Source organism: Tetrao urogallus (assembly GCF_951394365.1).
Source record: "Tetrao urogallus genome assembly, chromosome: 4".
Taxonomy (NCBI): domain Eukaryota; kingdom Metazoa; phylum Chordata; class Aves; order Galliformes; family Phasianidae; genus Tetrao; species Tetrao urogallus.
The window spans coordinates 70,132,741-70,159,109 of NC_136817.1; the positions used below are offsets into that span (position 1 = coordinate 70,132,741).

At 49.7% G+C, this 26,369-nt stretch overlaps 1 protein-coding gene across 1 annotated transcript; it reads left to right on the plus strand.

The window, feature by feature from the left end:
- Window positions 1-181: 181 nt before the first annotated feature.
- Window positions 182-15,357, plus strand: CYP26B1 (cytochrome P450 family 26 subfamily B member 1; the record flags this gene model as incomplete). Its single annotated transcript, XM_079534190.1, is given in 8 exon segments — window positions 182-304; window positions 1,546-1,618; window positions 1,621-1,698; window positions 1,701-1,768; window positions 11,054-11,329; window positions 12,344-12,499; window positions 14,062-14,343; window positions 14,965-15,357. Coding segments are annotated over 8 exon segments (1,449 nt in total).
- Window positions 15,358-26,369: the final 11,012 nt, after the last annotated feature.

The window sequence follows — 26,369 nt, forward strand, 5'->3', positions numbered from 1 at the left end:
GGAGAGGAGGTCAGGAGGTGCCCCGATGCCTTCATGGGGGGGGCACCCCCGCGGTTCTCAGGAGGGAACCCCCGAGGTAAACGCGTCCGTGCGTTTCCCACTCTCTCCCCCCCTCCGAGCCTTTGGGAGAGGATGCTTCCCGCAAAAAGGGAGAGATTCCCATTGACGGCACCGGCACGGGATGCCGGAACCCTTGCGGGGCGGCTCCGCAGCGCGGCCGAGGCCGGGGAAGGGCAGCGCGGTGCGGGTTGCGCGGTTCGGTTCGTCCTTCTCGGTTCGGCCCGGTCCGGGTCCAACCCCGAGTGTGAGCTCTGAGCCCCCGCCCCGCCAGCGGCGCCGAAGGGGTTAACGGCACTCTCTCAATAGGGCTTTATTTTTTAAAGAAATTTATCAGATTTTTACAGGGGGACCAGAAAGGGTTCTCGCTTTTCCACAGGCTCCATCCAAACAGAGTGCAAGGGCTAAAAATACAAAAAAATTTTGTATAAATTGGACTCCATTCGAAAGTTCTCCCCGCATAAAGGTCCTCTTTGTGCTGCCCTGGAAATGGTGTACAAATAACTCTTTATTAATGCCACAAAAAGGACTTTTTAATTATATTTACGCAGATCAAGAAACGGGGTCACCTGAACATCTGAAAATCACAACCGCGCTTTTGTTTCAAAATAAACACACGCGAGCTGCGCTGCTCGCGGGGTCCTCCAGCCCGGTTCGGCTTTGGGAGGGGAAAGGGGGGGGACCCGGCTCGTCCCCCCCTTCTCCATCCCCGGCTCCATCCGGCTGTTCATCGACAAAAGCCCTGGGAGCATGTGGGAAAGTTATTAAAGGGCTGCGCGGATCTGCAGATCGAGTTAGGCAAAGCGCAGCCTTTCGAGTAAATTGAGTCTGGGAGGAGGAAGGAAAAAAAGGGGGGGGGGGGGAAGGGGGAAAAAAAGGGGGGGAGAAGGGAATGAAAAAAGGGGGGAAAGGGGAAGAAAAAAGAGAGGGGGAAGTGGAAAAGGAAAGGGGGGGAAAAAAAAAGGAAGAAAGGAAAAGAAGGGAAAATGAAAGGAAAAAATGGGGGGGAAGAAGGAAAGAAAAAAAATAGGGGAAAAAAAAAAAAAAAAAAAAGAAAGGGGGAGGGGGGAGGAGAAAAAGAGGAAAAAGTGGTTAAAAAGCGCCCGGGGAGGCAAAGGTGGAAGCAGAAAGGGCGGAGGGCGCTGCCCGGAGTGCGATGCGATGCGGTGCCCACCGTCCCGGCTGGGTGACCCCCATAAGCGGCTGTGTGGTCCCCGTTCCTTCCCCCCCCACCCCTCCCCCGACTCATTCTGGGGTGTCCGCGTGGAAAAGAAAAGCCGAAATCTGCGCGGAGGGGCTCAGGGAGCGCTGATTTGGAAGGGAACCCCCGGAGCGGGGGGGGAGGAGTTATAAGGGGAGGGGGGTTAAAAGGGAATGGGGGGGGGTGGGGAGGGTGAACCCACGCGGTCCCAGCGCCGCGTCTCCATCCCCACGCCTTGTCCCCCCCCCCCCCCCCACCGGTCCCCCCAATCCCCACGCATCCCGCAGGGTTCGTGCTTCCAGTCTTCGCGACGAGAAAAATACGGCAACGTGTTCAAGACGCACCTTTTGGGGCGGCCGCTGTGAGGGTGACGGGAGCGGAGAACGTGCGGAAGATTCTGATGGGGGAACATCACCTGGTGAGCACCGAATGGCCTCGCAGCACCGTATGCTGTTGGGACCCAACACCGTGGCCAATTCCATCGGGGACATCCATCGGCACAAGAGGAAGGTGAGGAGGTCCCCCACGCGTGATCGCGGGGTGCGTGGGTGCTCGCGGGGGGGGGGCTTAGAACGGGGGTCGGGAGGGTCCGGGGGGGGGGCATTGCGTTCCCTTCTTCCCCTCTCCGTTCTTTTCTCCTCTCTCCCATCCGACCCACTGGCGTGTGAGGTCCCGCGTGGGTTCCCCCCCCACCCCGCGTGCGTGCTCGGAGCCTTTGAGGAATTTAAAAGGGCGATGGTCAAGAAAAAAGGTGATCGGGGAGGGAGGTGGCACGAGGGGGTTTCCCCTCGTTTTAAATGCTTCGGAAGGAGGGTTGACTGTGTGATCGCTAGCCGTTTGTCGCCTCCGAGCCAACCCGCGGGCGTGACACGCGTGGAGTGGGTTGGAGGCCGAGAGCCGGCACGGAGTGCTCTTAAAAAAGGCGATGCGCGCACTGTGGGGCCCACCGCGGTGCGGCTCTCGCGGTGCGGGGCACAGGAACGCGGCTCCGGTGTAACCAGGCTGTGCTGGAGGGGTATTGTGTGCAGAATGCATTCTCTCCGGGTTGGTTCTCGTGGTGCTGAGCGTTGCAATGGGTTTTAGGGCAATTGGGGTGTTGATGGGGGTCTGGGGGTGAAGTGTGGTGGCTGGGAGAGGTCAGTCCCTCCTGGGGGCTCACCTCGAATCCTCCTTTGATGCTTCTGGTGTCAGGCTGTAACCCACAAGAGTGGGATCAACCAGGTTTTGAGGGGCTGTGAGACCATGTGGATGTGGGGAATCAACATCACCTCCCCGCCCCCCCTCCTCCCACCCCCCCAGATATAAATCCTGCAGGAAAAGGCAGAGAGGACAGTGTGGTGTGGCAGCTTTCACATCCCTGTCGTGGTTTGTTGAGACCGTTTCCCTACTGGGTGGGGGCCAGGGGTTAATTTGGGGGTGGTGGTGTTGAAGCATTGGGAAGACACAGCTGCACCCAGAGCCTCAATGCTATCTTTACCCCAATGCAAACTCCTCTCTGTGCCCCAGCAGGATTTCCTATTTCATCATATGTATTTCTACAAAAGCCCAACCCATTCACTTCTCTTTTCCCCTGGGGAAGAGAGTGAGATAACAGCTACCGGAGGTCCCTATTTGTCACATTTCTTAACGTGATGCTGAGTGCCTCCACTCGGTGCCTGCAATCACACAACTCCTTAGGCTGCTTCTTTGTGTCTTATGAGAGGAGAAATCCTTCCCAACATCCCTGTCCAAAATAAAGGGCAAGGTGCACGGGCTGCTTCTATCACAGAGCATTGGGGATGGCGGGGGGGTGTGCAGGGACATGGGAGCCACTTTGAGCTCTGTACTAGAAAGCAAACGCTCTATAGGGCTGGGGATGGTGTTAAGCAGATGTTGAGCTTCCAGCAGCACAGGGTTGGTGTGATGGGCTCAGTTGGTTGCTTCACTTTCCTTGCAAAGTGAGATATTACTCCCATTCCTCTACTTGGTCCCCTCTGCATTATTGCTATTATGGCACTGAGCATCTGCACCCTTTCCCCTGTGCCAACCACCCCTCACCCTGGGCTGAGATGTGCATCCAGAGATAGGGCAAACCAGCTTCTAACAGGAAGAAAACATCTCTCTTTGCTCCCAGTCAGATGGCAATGTGACAGATTCAAATTTCTTTTCCAGGCCAGGTGCCTCCAAACAACAGAAATCAGCAGCACTTTTTGAGTTTGTTAGCCCTGAGCTTCTACTGCTGTTAATTGGCTGCTAATTCAGCTCTCCCTATCCTAGCTGTGAGGAGGAAGCACCACGTTTGGCACTTCAGCTTGCTGCTTCCTTGTAGGTTGTTCTCTTGGGTTCCTGCTCTGCACTTTCTTGCAGGGAGCTGAGCAAAACCTGTAGGCAGAAGCCCTTCAGTAAAGATGCTATTATCAAGGGGAAATTCTCAAAGATTCAGAGCCCAGTTGTTCCTTCATCATTCCTTGGCCATCCAGCTGAGCTCTCCTCTTGCTGGGACAGATTGCCATTGAGACAAGAAGACAAGCTCTTCAATAGGTGCTCAGGAGGAGCAGAGCCATATTAACCAGATTATACCTATGGCAACTCTGCTCTCCCGTTCTCTGTGTATTACTTCTGCCCTCCAGGAAGCTGTTCAAGTTAAAACAAACTGGAGAAAGCTTTTATTTTGGGATATATGGGTTCGCCAAGTGTCACTGGAGCAGGGATAGAGATAGGGAGATGATGGCTTGTGGAGTGGGCAGCAGGGCTTGCATGCATCACGGCCTTTATTGCAGATGTCGTTAGTGCTGGCTCTGTGCTTGGCTCCAGATGAAGCTGCTCGATAAGAACAGTTTACAAGCAATAAAACAAAGCAACCCCAAACCCTTCAGCCTCCCTTTTGAGATAGATGTCTGCTGGGGGGTTGTTACCCCGCTGTGGGACACAGAGCTGATGATGCTGGAGGTGGACTGGGGCCACCCGTGCTGCAGTGAGGGCAGTTTGTTCTTTTGCCATGGCACTTTTGTCCCCAGATCACCTTGTGGGGAGGAGCAGCTATATGGCTGAGCATGGCTGTGGCTTGGAGGTGGTGCCCCATCCCTGGAGGCATTCAAAGCCAGTCTGGATGTGGCTCTGGGCAGCCTGGTGTGGTTGTGGCAACCCTGCACATAGCAGGGGGTTGAAACTAGATGATCATTGTGGTCCTTTTCAACCCAGGCCATTCTAGGATTCTATTGTGGATGCCATAGGGGGAAGGATGTGCATCACCCCTGATGAGGGTGGTCCAGAGGGAGCAAGCTGCTGTTCTATAGGGACCTATAGAGGATGGGTGACTGGGGATAGTGCCTTGGTTCTCTCCCATCCTGCTCTTTTTGGTGGCAGAGCCATGCCATCTCTGCTGTCTGAACCTGGGTGGGACCCTGTCCCAACGTGGCTGCTCACACTCAGTCCACATCTTTCCCCATGGATGCCCTCAGTTCCTATTCACAAAACCCCGATCAGCGTGCTTTGCTTTTTGGCATTACGTGTGTTTTGGAAGTGTGGATCCAAGGATCCAAGGTCTCCATGACCTGCAGCAAAGGCAAGGCAAACTGTGCGAAGGGTAGCATGCATTCTGGCTTTATCAGATTTAAGGCAACCCTGGGATTGGGATTTGTGGCAGCCCTGTGCACAGCAGGAGCTGAAACTTGTTGATCCTTACGGGTCCCATCTAACTCTGGTTATTTTATGATCTTTATGTCCCTCCCAACCATTTGAGGATGGAATGGATGTTGGGAGGTTATTGGCAAGCTGACGTGAGGTGCTCCTGTGATGCTGCACAGCATCTGAATGCAGAAGGGAATGGGAACTGGGAATGGGCAGCTTTAGGGCAAGGGAAGGAGTCTCCCAATGCTGGCAGTGCAGCAGGGCAGGGGAAGGTGGGATGCTGATGTTCCTTGGGAGCACTCAGACTTGGCAGGAGAGCTCTGGACTGGCCAGATTCGTGCTGTGTTCCAGCATCGTAATCCCAAAATAGGCCCGGCTGGCTTAAAAAAAGGAAAAGACAGAATAAAATAAAAGGAGTCCGTGGGCTGGGTAGACGTCCCAGACCCAGAGACTCGAGGAGGAAGCAGACAGTGGTGCAGAGAAACGGCCTGTTTTGTCTCACTGTCCAAAACTACATCATTCATTAACACACCACAATTAATGTTCTGCCTCGGAGGCATACAAGTGTTGAGCTTATTAGCACCAAGTAGAAAGGTCTGAGGCTTTAATATAGTTTGCGAGAGGATTAAGAACACAAAAGGGGCCATAAATTTACAACCAAATATAAACCAGCTGCTGTGGGCAGGGCTGGGGGGAGGGAGGGAGGGTGGAGGAAGGAGGGATGGGAACAGCGGGCGCTGCTTCCCTGCTGCCAAACCCCCTCACCCGTGCTGTTAAGAGACGTTGATTACTTTTTGGCATCCCCCCACCCCACCTCGCCACCCTCCCCAGTAGGAATCGGAGCCGTCCTCTGCCCAGCCCACCCATATCGCCCATCGGGTCAGATCTGTGGGCTGGGGTCCAGCTGGATCAGGCGTCCTCTCAGCACGTTGGCATCGAGCCCCTTCTCTCCATCACGGGCTGCTGCCCTGAGAGCTGTAACCCATGGGCAAAAGGCACCGGGGCCGGAGAAAAAGGCTCTCATTGATGTTGAAGGGCTCCGGTTGGGGAAGAATTTGTCGGCTAGGTTGGCTCATTGACTTTAGACCAAATAGTGCTGTCATCTACAGCGGTGTAAATCCAGAGTCATTCCAATGGATTAAAAAAAAAAAAAGAAAAAAAAAAAAGGCCAAAAAAAGAAAAAAAGCAAAGTGCAGGCGCTCCTGGCTGAAATACAAATGTCCTGAGTGCTCCAACCCTGCTCCGAGGAGCTGTGCTGAGGCTGAATGCGATGCAGTCCCAATGCCACCTGAGGCTCTGTCATCTCTTTGGGTTCGGTCTGAAGCCAGAAGAGTCCTCGCAGATGGCCTGCAGGATGAGATGTGATGGCTGTAAGTTGTGCTGGGTGAGGTTCTTGTTGGGTATCTGGACGTTGTTCTTCCAAAGAGCAGTCAGCCATTGGCACAGCAGCCCGGGGGAATGATAGAGTCGCCATCCCTGGAGATGCTTCAGAGCCACTGAGATGTGGCACTGAGGGATGTGGTCAGTGAGCATAGTGGGATGGGTTGGGGTTGATCTTTGAGCTCTTGGCCGACCATAGTAATTCTGTGTATTCTCATCCTGGTATGATGCATTAAAATTTTGCAAAGCCATCCTCAGGATTTTGGTGGCAGAGCTGAGATTTCCCTGCAGCTGGAGGAAGGGCTTTTCCAAGCATCTTCCCCTATTGCTGCCATGCCAAAGCATGCTTGTAAAGTCACATTTATTTCTATGGGATGGAGTGGGCTATGTCATGGGGCAGGTGCTTCCCTCCCAGCTCAGTTTTTTGCCAGACTCTCCACTGATATCTTCTCTCTCTCTCCCTCCTTGTGTTCAGTTTCCAATTTGGGGAGTGGTGACAGTGCATGAAGTGATTTTTTTGCTGTCCCCAGATGCACTGCTTCCCCATGAATGAATGGGTATGGACCAGAAAAGGGGGTGATGTGGGCTCATAGGTGCTGAAGAACTACAGCATGTTTAGGTAACCCCATAATGAGGGTCAGACAGCCTCAGTTGCTGAGTATAACTGTTTGCATTCTGCTGGTGCTGACATTGGGATTATTATTATTATTTTGAGGTGAGGCAGATGGGATGCTGAGATAGATCTACGTTGTCGTGCTTCTTTTCTGTCTGTGCATTACGGAGTGCTGCTCATTTCAGAGGGCAGGAGCTGAAAAATGTGGCTTTTCCCTCTAAATGAGCGCAGGTTTCTCCCATGATGGGAGGATGGCAGGAAAATGGCAGGGGCAAGAGATATCCTGCATTTGGCTGGACATGCTTCTTCCCCTTATCTTAACATGGGGAGGGATCATAGTATCACAGAATGGCTTGGATTGGAATGGACCCCAAAGATCATCAAGTTTCAACCTCCCTGTCACAGGCAGGGCAACCAACCTCTATATCTAATACTAGACCAGGCTGCCCAGGGCCCCATCCAACCTGGCCTTGAACACCTCCAGGAATGGAGCATCTACAGCCTCTATGGGCAGCCTGTGCACCAGTGCCTGCCCACTCTATGGGAGGAGAAACATTTCCTAACATCCAATCTGAGATATATATAGAGAGAGAGAGCGTGGTCTGTGCTGGGACATTGCTTGGGATGCTTTCCCAACACACACCAAGCCCTGTGGGTAGCCAATTGGTTGTAAAAGCATCTCTGTGCCAATCATGCCTTCATTCTGCTGGGTAGCAGCTCTGAGCAGCCAGGCTGGATGAGGTGTCAGATCCCAAATTCTCTTCCTGGAGGGGAAGAATGAAAAACTCTTTTCCTCTTTGTTATGATGGTTGTGCTTGGATGGGAAGGCTTGGCCAGTGCTGAGCATCATTCCTGCTAATTATTCTTCATCCTAGCTGCTGAGTGAGTCTTTTTCTAAGTTTCACTTGAATGTCCCCTCCTCTTTGGTAGGGTTTAAGGATGGGGATGGGGTATTTTCCATGCAGGACCGGGGGCTGCTCGCTGCCACCTCTGCAGGGGATGGCGGAGCTGAGGCACCGGGAAGGAATTTTCTGCCTTAGGAAAGCCATAAATCTTTAAATATCCTGTTTGCACTGTGAGACGGATTCGGAAGTTTCCAGCTGAGAGCTGGGGTCTCCCTGGGCAAATGTGGGTGGGTGTGAGCGTTACCCCCACAGCAAACAGAATCCCCCAAGGGCGGCTTTTTGCGGCCGTACCAAAGATGTGCAAAACACGAGGGCTCCTCTTAGCATCTCCAGCAGATGCTACCGACCTTGTCTTTTTTACAGGTATCCTCACTTAGTGCTGTTTTTTGCTTCTTGGCTGCTCGGGAGGAACTTTTTGCAGCGCTGCTCCTTGGTTGGGCTTCACTAGAGGGCGCAGGGATTTTAGGCTAGAAGCGCTGCGACGGCTGTCAGGGAAAGCTGGCTGCCTTTTCCTCCTTTTTAATCAACTGGAAAGATGCAGGGTTGAACTGGAGGTGACTGGAAGGGGATCCAGACTTGTGTCTGGCTGGGGAAGGATCTGCTGACATCTGGGATTAGGCAGCGTGGAGCGCAGCGACGCCAGGTTTGCAGCCGGACGGGACCAGAGCAGCCCCATAGCAAAAGGACAGCTCAAAAAAAAAAAGGCAAAAGAAAAAGACCCAAACTCACCAATTCTAAATGCTCGCTGTTTTCAGGCTGCTGACCCTTCAGCAGGGACTCCTTTTCTCTCTTTGAGGGTTTCTTCCTCTGCTGTTGCTCTTTGGGATGATTTGGCACAACAGGACCAGAGGTGTTCCTGGGACTGTGGGGTTCGTCCCTTGCTAGGAGAGATGCTGGGCAGGGATGAGGAAGGATGGGGTTTGCACCAGATTGGGAGTTGCTTCTCCCACCTCAGTGCACACGCACTGTCAGCTCTGCCTGAGTATCACTGCTCCTTCTAGGCTTAAAAATAGCTCTGGAAGTGCAGAGGGGCACTGAAGTGCAGATGAGCACCAAAAGTGGCAGCCAAATCATCTCTCACCCTCTTCATGGTCACTCCATGGCTCGTTCATTCAGCCCTCCCCGTGGTTCATTCATTTGCTGGCTCCATTCATTCATTCCTTCACAGACAAGCGGGACGGCTGTCTGTCTGCAGGCACATCTGTCTGCTTGTCCTCTTGCATCTTCTTTATCCCCTCATGTCTTCTCTCTCCTTCCCAGCCCTTCTCCCACATACATGCTGCTATTCCTGCCCCTACATGTGGGGTGTGATGAGTTCTACCCAGGTCTCAGCCCTGGAGGCATTCAAGGCCAGGCTGGATGTGGCTCTGGGCAGCCTGGTCTGGTGCTTGGCGACCCTGCAGATAGGAGGGTGATGAAACTAGATGATCATTGTGATCCTTTTCAACCCAGGCCATTCTATGATGAAGATTCTCAGCTCAGGCAGTAAGTTATGAAGCAGCAATTGTCGATCCTCCCACCTTCCCTGCTAGGGGACAGAGGTGTTATTTCACCAAACAACCTCCCAGCTGAACGCCGCGCTTGAGCAACGGAGGGGTCGCCGCCAGGAAAATGTTACCTTTCCCTTTTGAGTGCTGACTGCGGAGGAAATTCTCACATTTACAGCTTCGGCGCTCATGGAAAGAGAGGGGGAGGCTTTGGTTTTTCTCCTTTTCTCCTGGGTTTGATAACTTTGCAGCCCCCCTCAGGAACCCGGCCACCGGTGAAGGATCTCGGCTCGCTCCTGGGGAGCTGGCTTTCATTTGATTTCTCCCGGAGGCCTGGCATGCATGCAGCGGTGCGTGCGTGCAAGCCCGCCGTGTGGGGAGGTTAATAAAAAATAAACAAACAGCACTTTTTCCTCCGGTGCACTCTGGGAGGGATGCGGCGGGGATGCCGAATGAAAGCGCGTGCTGTGGGGCTGTGCTGATGGGGGGGGGGGGGGAACGGGGGACATTCCTGGCATTTCTCAGCTCCTCGCGCAACACGCGGGCTCGGGCCCAAATTGGAGGAAGGAGCCGTTAGCATGGGGGCCTGGGGAGGCTCGCTCCTGAGCTGTGTTTACTTGCAGAGCTTAAATTAATAGTGTCTGCTGACATCAGTTTTTAGCCCGGCTTCCCAAGGAAATGAGCCTTGTGCGATCGCAGCCTCTGCGTGTGTGCGTGCATGCCTCTTCTCCCCAAAGTTCAGCCAGGTTTTGAAGAGGTCCTAAAGGCCTTGAAGGAATTCCCCCATCCATGGAGGTGTTCAAGGCCAGGTTGGATGGGCCCTGGGTGACTTGAGGTGGTGGGGGGCCAATCAGCCCGCAGCACGTGGAACAGGTTGCCCAAGGAGGTTTTGGATGCCCCATCCCTGGAGGCATTCAGGGCCAGGCTGGATGTGGCTCTGGGCAGCCTGGTCTGCTGGTTGGTGACCCTGCACATAGCAGGGGGTTGAAACCGGATAAGCGCTGTGGTCATCGATGTGGAACCAGATGATCATTGTAGTCCTTTTCAACCCAGGCCATTCTGTGGTTCTATGAAGTGGTTAGAACTGGATTATCTTTAAGCTCCTGTCCAACCCAACCGGTCTATGATTCTATGAAAACCTTTGTGTGCGCTTGTGCACAACCCAACAATTAGAATCCCCATGGAAGAGCTCCATTTGTAGCATCCAGCTCATGGGATGGATGGAGCTGAGAACTGGGATGTGTGGAGCTACAGAAAGTTCTCCTTCCATCTCCTTCCATCTTGCTGTGTGTACGGTGCACTATTTCATATCACAGAATCACAGGATGGCCTGGGTTGAAAAGGACCACAATGATCATCTGGTTCCAACCCCCTGCTGTGTGCAGGGTTGCCAATCACCAGACCAGACTGCCCAGAGCTGCATGCAGCGTGGCCTTGAATGCCTCCAGGGATGGGGCATCCACAGCCTCCTTGGGCAACCTGTTCCAGTGCTTCACCACCCTCTGTGTGGTCTCCATCCTCCCATCCTCAGCTCACTGCTGGAGGGAGACTGTGGGGATCCATGTTGTTGCTGCTGATGAGGATCAGCCTAGGGAGGATTGCCCATGGAGGATCCTCATCAGCCCTTCTTGGCAGCTATTTTAGAAACTGGTGACTCTGGATGATAAATACCGGATGATGCTAAATCTGCTTAGCATGGGGGATCTGCGATGTTCATTTCTATGGGCAGAAGTGGGCTATTAGAGAAGGCAAAGAGAAGGATGTTGGGGCTCCATAGAATCCTCTGCTCATTCTTCTGTAGGTTTTCTCCAAAATCTTCAGCCACGAGGCTCTGGAGAGCTATCTCCCCAAGATCCAGCTGGTGATCAAGGACACCCTGCGGGCTTGGAGCAGCAACCCCGATCCCATCAACGTCTATCACGAGGCCCAGAAGCTCACCTTCCGCATGGCCATCCGCGTCCTGCTGGGCTTCCGCATCCCCGACGAGGAGCTCAACCGTCTCTTCGAGGTCTACCAGCAGTTTGTGGAGAATGTCTTCTCCTTGCCTGTGGATCTGCCCTTCAGTGGCTACAGGAGGGTAAGGGATTTGGGCTGAGCCCTCCCCTAGCCAGTAGCATCAATATGGGATTAGTGGGGCAATGGGTAATCCCTACCTCTGTGTGTTCTTGGTGGGAATGTCTCTCACCATCTGATGTCTTTTGGGCTACAAAGTTCTGTTTTGGTAGAGTGGAGAGGGAGATGCATTCATGGATTGTTCTTCAGAGCACTGGGCGCTCCATGGCTCAATGCAGTGGGGAGTGTGGTTGTAATTTGCTCAGGTTTATTGGGTTATTTACCTCATAGCATCACTTGGTTGACTTTTTTTTTTGTTTGTGGGAGCCTTGTCCTATCGATGCACTGCCTGCCAACTGGGCTTAACAGAGTGGCAGCCCTTTGAATAACAACTCCAGTTCTTCTAGGCAAAAGATTCTTCTACGCAAAGATGCGAAATGAAAACATAACAAAAAAATCTGTTCAGTTTTTGTTTTTCCTCACGAATATTGGTAACATATTATAATTTTTTTTCAATCTTTTGGTTTTTTTTGTAACTGTCACTACAAGATGTTGTTATTGTTATTTAACCTCTTGAATGAACTCAATCGCTGGCAGCCCCAAAAGGTTGGATTTGCGTTAGGGAGGCCAAGCACTAAAATTGTTTGGGAAGCCCATTCTCCTTCCAGGAAGAGGATCCTCTTGGATAAATTGGCCTTCCTTAAAGAGGCAGTTTTCCCAGGGACTTCTTGCATCCCAGGGAAAGAAGGAGGGCTGTGAACTGCTGCAGAACTGGGGCTCCCACATCACAACTGCCATTCGCACGGCGGTCCTGATTACTGATGCCTGTAATCTCATATGTTTAAGGCTTGCTTCTCCTGGCTAGGGAATGACTCCAGCATTTTTGTACTCCTGTCTGAGCACTTGCAACAGCAGTTTGATTCCATAGCCACATCCTGCTTGAGCACATCTCCTTCTCTGCGTATGCTGGAGATATACAGGGTGGGGATGGCAGTGATGGTGTTGAGCCCTACGAGGTCTGATGGTTCCTGCTCCACAGGGCATCCGGGCACGTGAGACACTGCAGAAGGGGCTGGAGAAAGCCATCCAGGAGAAACTGCAGAACACACAGGGTAAGGACTACGCCGACGCGCTGGATATCCTGATAGAGAGTGGCAAAGAACACGGCAAGGAGCTCACCATGCAGGAGCTGAAGGTAAAGATCTTCCCATGGCCACCTGGGGGCTTCCCCAACAGCAAAGCTGGTGTATGGGGGATTTTGGGGGGCAGAGCTGGGATGGGTTTTCAGACCTGGGAGTCCCCACTGTGTTTGTAGATCCTACACCCTGGTGGTGCCAACGAGCCATTTGCTTTCCCACAGGCTGTATTTATTTGCAGATTATGCTCATCCCTTATTAAAAGCACTGCCAGCGAATACCAAAAGAACATATAAGCTTGCTGAAGCTTTCAGCCCTGATCAACTTCACCTCTCTACCTGTGCAGTCCCCTCTTTAATGTGTATAAGTCCTTGACGGCTTATTATTTGAAGCAGACTCGCAGCATCATCACTGATCTTAGAGTCACAGAATCACAGAATATTTGGGGTTTGAAGGGACCTTGAAGCTCACTCAGCCCCATCCCCTGCCATGGGCTGATTACTGCCCATCATTTCAGTCTGCCCAGATTTCCATCCATGGCCTTGGGCTTCTACAGGGATGGAGCACCCATAGCTCTCAGGGCAGCCTATGCCTCCTTGCTCTCTGAGTAAGGAATTTCTTCTTAACGTCTAACCCAAATCTCTTCTCTTTTAGCTTAAAACCATTCCCCATTATCCTATCACTATCAGACTATGTAAAAAGCCACTTTCCCTCTTGTTTATAAGCTCCCTTCAAGTAGTGGAAGGCTGAAATGGGGTCTCCCTGGTGCCTTGTTTTCTTCCAATGCTTGGTCAGGCACAGGCACAGCTACCCAGGGAGTGGTGGAGTCACCATCCCTGGAGGTGTTCAAAAACAGTGAAGATGTGGCACTGAGTGATATAGTCAGTGAGCACAGTGGGATGGGTTGGAGTTGGACTTGGTGATCTTAGAGATCTTTTCCAACCTCAATGATTCTGTGATTCTCCAGGCTGAACATCCCCTGCTCTCAGCCTATTCCCGTAGCAGAAGCCTGTGAGCATCCTCCTGGCCTCTTCTGATCCTGAACCAAATCATAGAATCGTACAATGGCCTGGGTGGAAAAGGACCACGATGACAATCTGGTTTCAACCCCCCTGCTGTGTGCAGGATTACCAACCAGCAGACCAGGCTGCCCAGAGCCACATCCAGCCTGGCCTTGAATGCCTGCAGGGATGGGGCATCCACAGCCTCCTTGGGCAACCTGTTCCAGTGCTTCACCACCCTCTGGGTGAAAAACTTCCTCCTAATATCAAACCTAAACATCCCCCTGTCTCAGTTTAAAACCATTTTCTCTTGTCCTATCACTATCCACCCTCATACCCATTCCCCCTCCTGTTTATAAGTTCCCTTCAAGTACTGGAAGGCCACAATGAGGTCTCCCCAGAGCCTTCTCTTCTCTAAGCTAAATGAGCCCAATTCCATCAACTTTTATTCATAGGAGTGGTGCTCCAGCTCTCTGATGTCCAATGTCCATTGTTGCCTGGGATGCAGGGGCAAGAATGACCCATGGCAGCTTGCTACGGCCCACATGCCTATTCCATCATACTATGGCTGTCTGTATGTCCTTCCAGCCTCACCTGTTTTCTATATTATTCCCTTTCAGGATGGTACCCTGGAGCTCATCTTCGCCGCCTACGCCACCACAGCCAGCGCCAGCACCTCTCTCATCATGCAGCTGCTCAAACACCCGCGGGTGCTGGAGAAGCTGCGGGAGGAGCTGCGCAGCAAAGGCATCCTTCACAACGGCTGCATCTGCGAGGGCTCCCTGCGCCTCGACAACATCAGTGGCCTTCACTACCTGGACTGTGTCATCAAGGAGGTGCTTCGACTCTTCACCCCCATCTCTGGAGGGTACCGGACGGTGCTGCAGACCTTTGAGCTGGATGTGAGTATTGCCATGTGGTTGTGTCTTTTGCAAAGCATGCTTGGAACTGGTTTAGAGGAGGGCTGGGAATGATAAATTTGGTTCCGATGGTGGCGGCGGGTAGAATTGTTGCAGATTCAGAAAGTGGACAGGGATTATACTCACTTGGGATGTCAAACTGGGGAGTGCCGGGGTGCTTCCAATAGCATGAGATGGTTCAGTCTGGAGAACAGGACTCTCAGGAGAGACCTTATGGCTGTCTGAAAGGAGGTTGGAGCGAGGTGGGGGTCAGCCTCTGCTCCCAGGTAACAGCAATAGGACGAGAGGTCATGGCCTCAAGTTGTGCAAGGGAAGGGTCAGGTTGGATATTAGGAGAAATTTCTACTCTGAAAGAGTGGGCAGCCACTGGCACAGCTCAGGGAATGGTGGGGTCACCATCCCCGGAAATGTTCCGGAACTGTGGAGATGTGGCACTGAGGGATGTGGTCAGCGGGCACAGTGGGGATGGCTTGGGCTTGGACTTGGTGATTTTAGAGGTATTTTCCAACCTTAATGGTTCTACAATTCTAAAGCTATCCTCCTGCTCCCTCTCCCTGTTGACCCTCTCTGCTCTTCTCTTCCCTTCTACCCTCCCCTCCATAGGGTTTCCAGATCCCCAAGGGCTGGAGCGTGATGTACAGCATCCGGGACACCCATGACACCGCCCCTGTCTTTAAGGATGTGGACGTCTTCGACCCCGACCGCTTCGGGCAGGGCCGCAGCGAGGACAAGGAGGGCAGGTTCCACTACCTCCCCTTTGGAGGGGGTGTACGGACCTGTCTGGGCAAACACTTGGCCAAGCTCTTCCTCAAGGCCTTGGCCATCGAGCTGGCCAGCACCAGCCGCTTCGAGCTGGCCACCAGGACTTTCCCCAAAATCACCTTGGTGCCCGTGGTCCACCCAGTCGACGGACTCAAGGTTAAATTCTTCGGACTGGATTCCAACCAGAACGAGATCCTGACGGGGACGGACGTCATGTTGGGGGCCACTGTGTAGAGCCCACCAGGGATGGGCGGCTGGGGATGGAGGGGTGGGGTGGGGATAGGGAGATGAACAGGAGGGGAGAGGAATGAGGAGCTTCTCCACGACGCTCACTTGGCAGAGCCTCCAGGTTGGGACTGTTTCCTCCACCGGCAAAGCTGCCAAAATCCTTCTGCTCCGGGCATGGAGGAGCTTGGGGTGGCATCGTGCCTCTCGCTTCCTCCAGAAAGAGGAAGAGTTGTGAATCCCGAGTAGAACTGGGACTGTCTGACCATACACAGTATCTAAATATTATAAATATATATATATAAATATCTATAAAACACTTCTGCTGCCAGGATGAGCGCTGCAAAGCCCCGATGGTGGGAAAGGCTTTGAGAACCAGCTGGCAGCCAGTGGTCTGGTGGCCCAGCGTGGCCCACCAAGCTTGTTTTTAACAGTGTTAAATTAGCTGGTGATAACAGTGTTTTATTTTTGTTGTTGTTGTTGTCGTTCGTTTGTTTGGTTGTATTTGTTTTTGTTTTTTTTTTATTATTATTTCGGGGCTCTGGGGGCTGCCCTGGGCGAAGGGGAGACGAGCGATGCCCCTTCCCATCCCACCCATTTGGGCAGGTTTGGGGGAGTGCTGCCCTTTCGCCTCCGCCGAGGGACCAAAAAACCCTGTGGTGCCTCGTCTGAGGCTGAGCCGTCTCTCCAAAGCCTCAGATGAGTGTGGTTTGGGGTGGGGGGAGCTTCTTTTTTTTTTTTTTTTCTCCTTGAGTTTCCTGCTGCTGCTACACATCCTGTGTGCACCGCTCCCCCTTCCCCACGCAGAGGCATCCCTTTGGGGGCATTTTGGTGCCTTTGCTCTCCCTCAGGGTGTGGGCACCTCCACGATCTGCTGCAGCTCTGTGTGCACTGAGCTGTTCTGTTTGGGTGCACCCTCTTCCACCGGAGGCATTTTTGCATTAAAGGTGATCTCTATCAATAAGCCACCGTCCGCATCGTTTGTCTCGTGTCTGGGTTTTGGTTGGCGATGGGAGAGCTCTGCAGGAAGGAAAGAAGGGCTGTGCCCAATGCATGTGAAGCACAAGGTATCGTGAGCTTCGTATGCTGGGTGGGTTTATTTGGTTTGATTTGATTTCTTTTACTGGCATGAGAAAGGCTTCCATGTGTTGCGTGAGACAGGCGGGTTGTGTTGAAAGCAGACGTGGCCTCACATGCAGGTGCAGAGCAAAGGCTGTGGTGTTTGGTTCAACCTGAGCATCAGGTTGGGAGATCCCATTGGGATTGGAGGCCCTTCATCTCGGGGAAGATCCAAGCAGCCTTGCTCTCTCCCATCTCCTACCCTGGAGGATGAGGTAAGGATGAGGACCGTGGGGTGGTGGGGAAAGATCTCATGTTGGGGTGGGCAGCTTGGCTTTTGGCTTTAAAGGTGTCCAGATAAGTCGAAGGGGCTGAAATGGGAAGGATGAGGGGGCAGATGTCGCTTACCAGGTTGCTTTGCAGGTTGTGCTCTTGATGAGTGGGTGCCTCGTTGGAAGGTCAAAGGATGTGTGGGTGAGCAGTGATGATGGCTGCCTCTGCCATCGTCATCTGGTGGGGTGAGGAGCAGGGAGGCAGAGTTTTAGCTGGGGGAAGCACTTGAAGTTGGGTCAGCCAAGCTGCCAGAAACCCCCAAGAGCACCCCAACGGATGGTCTCCACTCACACCAGGGAGCACGACTTGATTTTCAGGTGGATTTCACCCCATGTAAAGCTCCCAGTCCTCTAAAGGATGCCATTGAGGTCCGGGTCTTGCCTTCTAGTCCGTAAGCAATGTGCCAAACCCAAGAGGGAGGTCTGAGTGTTATGTGCCACCTGGGCACTGTGTCCCTGGAGTGGAGGGACAGTTTGCTGACACGGGAACTCCAAGGGAAATGCTAGGCACTAGTGAGACTTCAGGTATTGGAGAGAAAACATTTCAGGAGATAAAAGGGGCTTAATTGCAATGAGAATCCTGACAGGAAGCAAAGGAGAACATAACCTGAATGCAATGAGAATGGGTGAGTTTCCCGTGGGCAAGTGTGTAGAGAAAGGTTTGCAGCATGCAAGGGTCATGGTCCATGGTGTTGGCTGATGATGAACACGTGTAGGGCATGGAGATGGGGCAGGAGGTGGAGGATGCAGGATGGAAACACACCAGGAACCCACAGCCAGGAGTCCCCCAGACATACTAGGGGGGAGAAACTGTGGCTGGGGGAGAGAGGAGGTGGAAAAATGGGAGAGATGGAGATGGGACGGCCAACAAGGGGCAGAGGTTCAGCCTAAAGTTCAGCGGTGGCTTCATGCCGTGCTCCCATGGGTGAGATGTCTGGGGTGAATTTGGGATGGACTCAGTGAAGGGCGGCCAGTGGAGGGTTTGGTTCAACTGTGATTTGAACTTCCAGTTACAAAGTGAAAAACCAAACATGCTTTTGAGTGAGTGGTTGACTGGAGAGTGGTAATGTCAGATGCATACATCCATTATATATATATATGCTTACACCACGTGTATATATAATGTGTGTGTGTGTAATTAATCTAGGCATCAGTAAGCCAGGCTTTTGTTTTGCCATTCCTAACTAATATAACTTGACTAAAAAAGAAGTTGCTGCAGTGGGTTTGCAGAATAAAGCACTTTGAATCTCAGAATTATGTTGTGTTTTTTTTTTTCTTAGCACAGTTCCAATTCGCTATAATGTTATTTTATACACAGTTATTATTATTTTTGTCTGTCTTTATAAACTATTATAAGTACTATTTTTGTTATAATTCAAAATAGATATTTAGTATAAAGTTTTGTTGTTAAATATTTGTTATTTAGTAAAATATGATTTTTTTTTTTCTCTCTATTGTAAACATCGTCTGGAAAAATATTAATATGTTTTATCACAGTTGTTTTTAATATTAAAAGAAGAAAACAAAAAAAGCACTTGTGGGGTTTTTTTCCTTATGAAATTGGTGCCGTGTGAACATGTGTTTCAGTCATGTGGTTTTTAATATGTATATAATATCACGTGTTGCATATTAAAATGAATGTTGTGTATTTTGTGATCTTGAAAAATAAAAATAAAAATAATAATCCACGTGGCTGTTTTGTAGACTTCTGTCATAACAAGAGTTGAACCTCCCAGCCTCTTGTCTGCATCTCTTCTTGAAGGGCTTGTGGCTGCTTTGGGGTCCCAGGGTAACATCACGTCCTGGGACCCCATAAATGGTTTTTTTTGCACCAGTCTGGAGATCATAGAATCATAGAATCATAGAATCACCAAGGTTGGAAAAGACCTAAAAGATCATCCAGTCCAACCGTTCACCTATTCCCAATAGCTCCCACTAAACCATGTCCTTCAACACAACATCCAGCCTTTCCTTGAACACCCCCAGGGTCGGTGACTCCACCACCTCCCTGGGCATCCATTCCAGTGCCTGACCACCCTTTCTGAAAAGTAATACTTCCTCATGTCCAGCCTGAATCTCCCCTGATTGTGTGTCAGATGTGTGTCAGTCTTCATGGCATGGATTTCAATACAGGAAATTCCCCCTTTGAAATAAGAAAGACTTTTTTTTTTCTAGGGAGGAGGACACATGCTGAACCGAGTTGCCCAGAGATGTGAAGTCTCCATACCTGGAGATGCTCAGAGCCCAAGAGGACTCGGTCAGGGCACCCAGGTGCTCGTTCTGTGCAGTCCTGAAGGTTTGGTGAGCTCTGGGACACCCCATTTCTGCCCAAAGCTTCTGCTCTTCCCCAGTGAGAGACACAGGCTGGGTAAAACCAAGCGGGAGAGGACCCTATTTGTGGCACCGAGTGTTTAGTGGGCAATGGGTTGATGGCTGGACTTGTTGTGTTCAAGAAACACATAGATATTATACTAACGGACATGGCTTAGCAGGTAGCAGGTGGACAGTTGGACTGGACGACCTTGGAGGCCTTTTCCAACCTTCATGATTCTTACGATTCCATGATGATCTTTGTGGTCTTTTCCAACTTCAATGACTGCATGATTCTTTTTGGATCTATTCAGGTTGAATATTGAAGCACAGGCCTGCCCAGAGAACGGTGGGGTCCCCATGCCTGGGGGTGTTCCAGAACCATGGAGATGTTGCACAGAGGGATGTGGTCAGTGGGCATGGTGGGATGGGTTGGAGTCAGGCTTGGGGATATTAAAAGATCTTTTCCAACCTTAATGACTCCATGTTTTAGCAGGCATGGTGGGGATGCCTGATCTAAAGTGATGGCTAGACTTGATGAGAGGTCTGAAAGATTCCACTGCCTGCTCCAGGAATCAGCTCCTCAGCAAACCCAGCGTGTCCTGGAGTCAATTTTTAGCTACTGTTGGGTGTTGGCACCAAGTGCTCTGCTTATGGTGTGAAACCTAAAGCTCGTGGTGAGAGTGGGAGCTGCACCTGTCCCGGGGTGGAGATGGGTGGGTTGGGAGCACTTAGCGAGTCGTTAAGTGATTACTAAAGCAATTAGCTTCTGTATGGGTCATCTTTTTCTCTAAAGGGGAGAGCCGGAGGAATTAATGAAATCCTATGCAGCTGGCTGGAAAATGTAACTGTGTGGCTCCATCCTGTGCCCCTTTTGCTTCAGCCAGTGGTTTGTGCTCATCCTGACCTCCTTCTGCCCTCCACCCCGAGCAGGGGGATGGGGGGGGAGGGGAGCAATGTGTCTACACTGTTCCCTTCCAACCCCACCACGCAGTTACAACACCCACCTCCACCTATTTAATAGCAGGGGAGGTCGTTCTCCTTCTAGCCTTTTCTTTTGCGGATTCCTTCCCCAGTTCCCCTTAGCTTCTATTTATTTATTCGTTTCTTTATTATGATTAGCATTTTGTATTTATTTTCTTCACGGCTTCAGGAAGGAGCTGCAGCACTCTAAGGGGCCGATGTGGCTCAGCTGTGCTCCTGGTTCTCCCATTCTGCTCCGGGAACCAATCTCTCCTTCCTCACTGTGCTTTAACTTCAGCTGAGCTCTCATAAAGTTCTCTTTTGAGGCCTGCGTTTGAGCATAGAAAAGGTCTGTGAAGGTATATATGTATATATATACTTTATGATTTATAAAGTACGTGATCTTTATGATCCCCTCCTCCTTTTTCTCCTTCCTCCTCCCCTGTTTTTTTTTCCTTTCCTTTACCCTCCTCTCTTTTGTGTGTTTTTTTTTTTTTTTCCTTCCCTTTTATTTTTTCCCCTCTTTTTCATCTTATCACAGCTTCAGAGAAGCACTTCTTGCAGTGTGCAATGGAGGAGGACGCTTCCCTTGGCTTCAATCCGGGAGTGAGGAGCAGGCTGGATCCTTGCAAGGGGATGGTGAGTCAAAAATGGCAATATAAAGTCTTGGAGTGTAACTAGAATAAGTCTTCAGCAATATTCATAACTGGGAGAGATATATGGAAGCAATAGGTATCCAGGTGGTTTGGGTGGCTCCTCGGCATCTCTCTCACAGGTAATTGTAGATGCTCACAGTTATGATCTTTGTTGACATTTAAACTTCTTAAGGCGATGTCTTGGGGTTCATTTGGCTTCTCTTCACGTGTTGAAGGCTTCAGACAGCAGTCTGAGGCGCTTCTGGTGAAATAGAGAGGTTAATACGCTGTGTGCATTATCCCCCTGCCAGCATCCCAACAGAAACAGGCTGAGAATCCTGAACATAAATTCTGCTATATCTCCCCAAACGTTGCAATTGGAGATGATGGTGCCTGGATAGCCTTGCTGTCTTATAAATGCCCAATCTTCGCATTTTAAAATGATTGACTGTGACAGCAAGGAGGGTGTAAAAGTGAATGAACAGCAAACTGCTTTCTGGCTAATATTTCTTTCTGAAGGTCTCCCTCTTCTCGTACATGGGTGAGATTTTCAATTTATCCCAGCTGGCAATGAAAGCTTTGCTCTACAACAGGTGACTGTGTTCAAATTCTGATTTACAGCACCTTCCTGCCTGCTGATTAATCTGCTGATGTGCAATTTTGATCTGATAAAATACAAACAATAAAAGTTTGTGCAGGAAAAATACGAGAGCAGGGAAGGGAAGAAGTGAGGTTGCCCTCAGATTTCCAATGTCCGTGAGCCTGTTTTCCTGTAGGCTACCTACAGGTCAGAGATGCAAAACTGACCAATGGGTCATTGCTCCAGATGTGCTGAAGGTGCTGTCTCTCCATTTCCCCCCTGCAAAGTAGACTTTTCTCAGTTACCCAATTGTGACTTTGGAAAGTTGATACAAGGGACTTGGTTCAGTGGGTTTGGTGGGGTTGAGTTGATGGTTGGACTGGATTTTCTTCATGGGATGGCTTGGGTTGGGAGGGACCCCAAGAATCATCAAGTTTTGACCCCCCTGCCACAGGCAGGGCCACCAACCTCCACATTTAATACAAGACCAGGCTACCCAAGCTCCCATCCAATCTGGCCTTGAACACCTCCAACTATCTTTAGTGATCTTTTCCCAACTTTAATGATTCTATGAATCTATGAAATTAAATTAAGGTTGAACGTGCTCCTGAATGTCTTACTAACGCTGGGGAGTATGGACTGCAAAAAATCAAATGTTTCAGGAAACAGCTTGAACAGTCAGTTCACTCACACTAAGAATATTTCTTTTTAATGATTCAAGACCAGCATCCAGCTGACCTTACCTGCGTCCTCCAGGTCATGTTACTATTTCACGTCCTCCTCCAACACTCAGTAAAGTCAGTTCTTGTCTTTCTTGTGACTGCGTTGGAAGCTGGATCGAGCTTTTATATGCTTTTTCAGCATTATAAATATAGATGGAGTACATATGTATATTTGTTCTGAAGTATCATGTTTGACCATTTGTTATGGCATGAACAGTTCCTCTTTCAGTGTAATGAACACAGTTTTATCTGGCATAAGGGCTATGTTTAGTCTACATTCGCATATAGCTTTTCCTTTAACAATATTTGTCTAATTATGACTACACGGATTCATTTTGCTCTGTAGGGAAATGTTGTTTTTTGGATGTGCTTTTGTGTGATGGTGGTGGTCGGCTGTATAGAGCAAACCCAAGCAGCCACAGATGTTCTTTTTGGGTGCTCGTGAAATGTAAGAGCAACTATAGCACTCCATCTTGACGTATACCCAACGCTGTGTATGGCTGTATGTCAAAAGAAAGGCTGAAAGAAACAGATCAGGTGTGGATTGATGGTGGACTGATGGTTGGACTATGTGATTTTAAAAGTGTTTTCAAGTCTTTATGGTTCTATGTTGGAACTTTTTTTTTTCTGGCTAACCCTCAGGTTGAGGCTGTGTGTTGGCTATGGTGGTCTTGGCCTCCTGGAATACCAGAGTTACTTTGTGGTCTCCAATGAAGATGCTCTCCATCTGTTGGCTCCTTCAGTTGGATTTGTTTTCCACTGGAGCCCTTGCAAAGGTTTCTTGGCATTGTGGCCTGCAGAGCATTTTAGGAAAGGATGGATATAGGATGGGAAGGTGAGGGAGTGGTGATGGCCAACAAGGCTTAGTGGGCATGGTGATGATTGGTGGAAAAGTACTTAGTTTTTTTCCCACCTCGTTGATTCTAAGGTGATGACCAGCAGTGCTGCTGGTTGATCCTGCCTAACTTCAAAGGCTGAGCTCCAGATCACCAAATTGCAGAGCCTGGCCTCATGCTCTAAGGTGGGTGCTGTGGCAGCCTGGTCTCCCATCATGTTTTGGGGTTGAGCATGGGGATGTGTAAAGCCAAGAAAATTCAACTTCAGGATGTGGTCATTGTCGTTGTCTTCTTCGTCTTCAAAAAAAAAAGGGGAAATGCTGAGAAGCAGAGTCCAACACGTTTCTCACAGATTGTGTACACCGAGTTCCTCTGAAATCCAACCAAAATAGGGGAAAAATGGAACACTATGGCAGCAGCAACCCTGTCCCTGGCTAGTCTGAGCCTGCCAGCTTCTTCTACAGAAGTTTATTTAAAACCAGAATCCCTTGAGTACTAGAATTGCTTTTACAGGAGCCTCATTAAGACAGACATTATTGCATCTATTAATAAAGCAGAACATTTCCTCTGCTGGATGCTAATCGCTGGGTGGATGCACTCAATGGAACTGTGGAGGGGCCTGGTGGTGGGCAAATCTTGGGACCAAGTAAATTAACTCAATCAGCTTGCTCAGAAAATGAATTCCCTGTCCCATGGAATGTTCCCCCCTCCTGTATGTACTCATCTGAAGGGGATGGAGCGTGTCCTAGAGGAGGCAAAGCCACCATAAGTGGTGACATCCTGGCAGAATTTGGATCAAGCCTTCTCATGTCTTAAGTGTGTTAACATCCCTCTCTGGTGGCAACTGACTCTCCAAGTCGATAGAATGAGACTCAGATGTTGTGATCCTGAACCCACAAGTGAAACACAAAATGGAGTTTGTTTCTACTTTCAAGCTAAAAAAAAATAAAATGAAATTGGGAAGGATGGGAAAGTATTTTTAAGCCTCTTTTAAGGCTGTTCTATGAGCTTTTTATTTATATGAATCCGTTGACAATGTGTGTTTCCTTTCATCACATACATTTCTAGTTAAAATGTACAAAATATCAGAGCAGTATGTTTCAAGCTGATGTAGAAGAACTCGCAAGTAGTTTTCATCAGTACTTCTGAAGACATGCAGCACAGCAGAAAGGAAAGCAACCTGGTCTCAAGGAATTAGTCCAGAATTATTGGGAGCTGATATTAACTTCCTTTCTTCATGGGGAACCATAAATCCATCTTCAAGACTTGTTCATCTGGTCTTGTTGCTTGATGGGAATCATCCCTATGCAATAAGCAAGAAAGAAGTCATGCCTTATTAAGGGTTGATTGTTGGACTAGATGATCTTAGAGGTCTTTTCTAACGTTTCTGATCCCATGATAAGGATTTCAGAGCATTATATGCAAGATAGAAGTTATGGGAATTTCAACCCAAGTGAAGTAAGTCCCTAAAAACTTTTTTTTCATAGAGTAACAATGAGGTAAGAGAAAATAATTTGGTGGGCTGATGAGCAGAGAAGATAGAAAGTAGCATTGAAATTGGTTTCTGGGTCTAGCACTGATGATTCATTGCTCGTTTTATGGATGACGCTTCTCCACGGTGGTGTTGCACTCACTTGTATCTCAGTTGCAGTCAGTAAATATGACTTATTCTAGCCCAGTTTTGGTCTGAAGGTTGCAGGGAACTGCCACCTTTTGGCTTTGTATCCTCCCCCCCTCAAAAATCCCCTTAGTCTTCAGTGGCTCCCACAGCAATGCAAATCCTCTGATGCTCGTGATGCCAAAGCAGCCAGAGACAAGACCCAAACTAATTTATATGGGAGTGAGAAGCCAGTCTTCAAAGCTGCAAGTGTCTGAAACAACCACCGTTTTACCCATAATAGTAGAAATGTTTGTTTTGGATACATTGGCCAAAATGATGCTGAGGTATCTCATCATCATTTGCTTTGCTCTGATTTCTGTTCTCTTTTCTCTGTAGAAAGAGGAATAATTTTGTATCTCAGTGGGGCTCGTTGGATCTCGTCTGAGATGTCACACTGATTTTTTGGGGGGTCACTGGGATATGTTGGAGGGTTTTCTTTACCGTTTGGGCAATGTCTGCCCCTGAAAGAACTGCTGTCACAGAAAATTAGAGAGATGGTTTTATTAAACCAAGGATGAGTGGGAGTAGACTGGAGGAATGTATCTCTGCCAACTTCCACAGGTTTCCCAATTCATCTAGTTTATGACCAAGAAAGGACATTACATCATTCCTGTCTCACCTCCTCAATACAGTCCTTACATATCTTTCTTCTACCTGCGAGTTGCATCTTGCCATGTGAATTTAGAATGTCTTCCAGGAAAGGATCCCATCTTGAAGAAAGCAGGCAGCATGAATTTTCACCACTTCCCTTGGTGGTTTGTCTGTGTGACTACTCTCACTATTCATTATGGGCCTTAGGACCCAGAATTTCCTCCTCCTGAAGAGGTTTAGGTGATATAACCAAACCAGCTCTCAGTTTTTTGTTGTTGTTGTTTTTAAGCTAAGCTGAAATTACTGAGTTGATGGATTCTTTCTGCAAAGTATCTGGATTCAACCTTCAAATCACTCCTTTCTTCCCACAGTCATTTATGTGTGCACCCTCATTTTAAATATATGGCACACGAAAAATGCCCAGGTTTTCCTTATCTGCCTCATTGCTGGAGAAATCACCAAGGAGAGCTCATTTCCTTTAGAAATGTCTTCATTCATAAGTCTCTATGGATTTTGTTCCCCTCTTTCTCTCATCAGTCTTATGATAGGATTTGTCATTGTGTAGCTGTGCCTTTTTGGCCCTCAGGTCCCCTGTTGTGGTTGGAAAGGATTACAGCATCACAGAATGGCTTGGGTTGGATGGAACCTTAAAGCCCATCCAGCCCCAACCCCTGCCATGGGGGGGAGATCAGGCTGCCCATGCCCCATCCATAGCCAAGGACATCTTCAGGGTTGGAGCATGAACTGTTTTTTTTTTTGGGCAGCATAAATAAATTACTGGTTCAGCGTGGCTGAACCAGTAATAGAACAGTTGGACTTTTATCTCATTCTTGTATCTGGAGATGATTAAGCTGGGTCATCACATCCAGTTGGGAGAGAAGAAAAGGTGCAGGCAATTGGGGACAACCATGGCATACAGAAGAGCCCTGTGGTTGGGCTGGTAGCTCGGTGAGCACTGCCATAGGGTCAGGTAGTTGCTCTATTAAAAGAGGGGAAAGCAGACATCAGACGTGGTCAGCCCTCGAGGCAGACACCCAAACAAACCAGTGTGTGGTGGTGTTTCCACAGCCCCAAAATATCAGCTGGGCTTTCCAAGCTGTCCAATTCGGAAGTAGTGTCCGTCCCTGCTGTGTGTCTCTGAGGAGTGCTCTCGTTCTGCAGTTTGTGGTTTATTTACTCTCTGGGTGCTACCAGTGAGCTGGGAAAATATCCCAGGGTTGGCTGAGCGATGTAGTTGGAAAGAGAAGGATGTGTGGGCTATGTATGTTTTTATGGATCTCTGGCTATGGGAATGGCTCATCCTCAGGAGGTAATGCAAGTGGTGAAGCAAAAT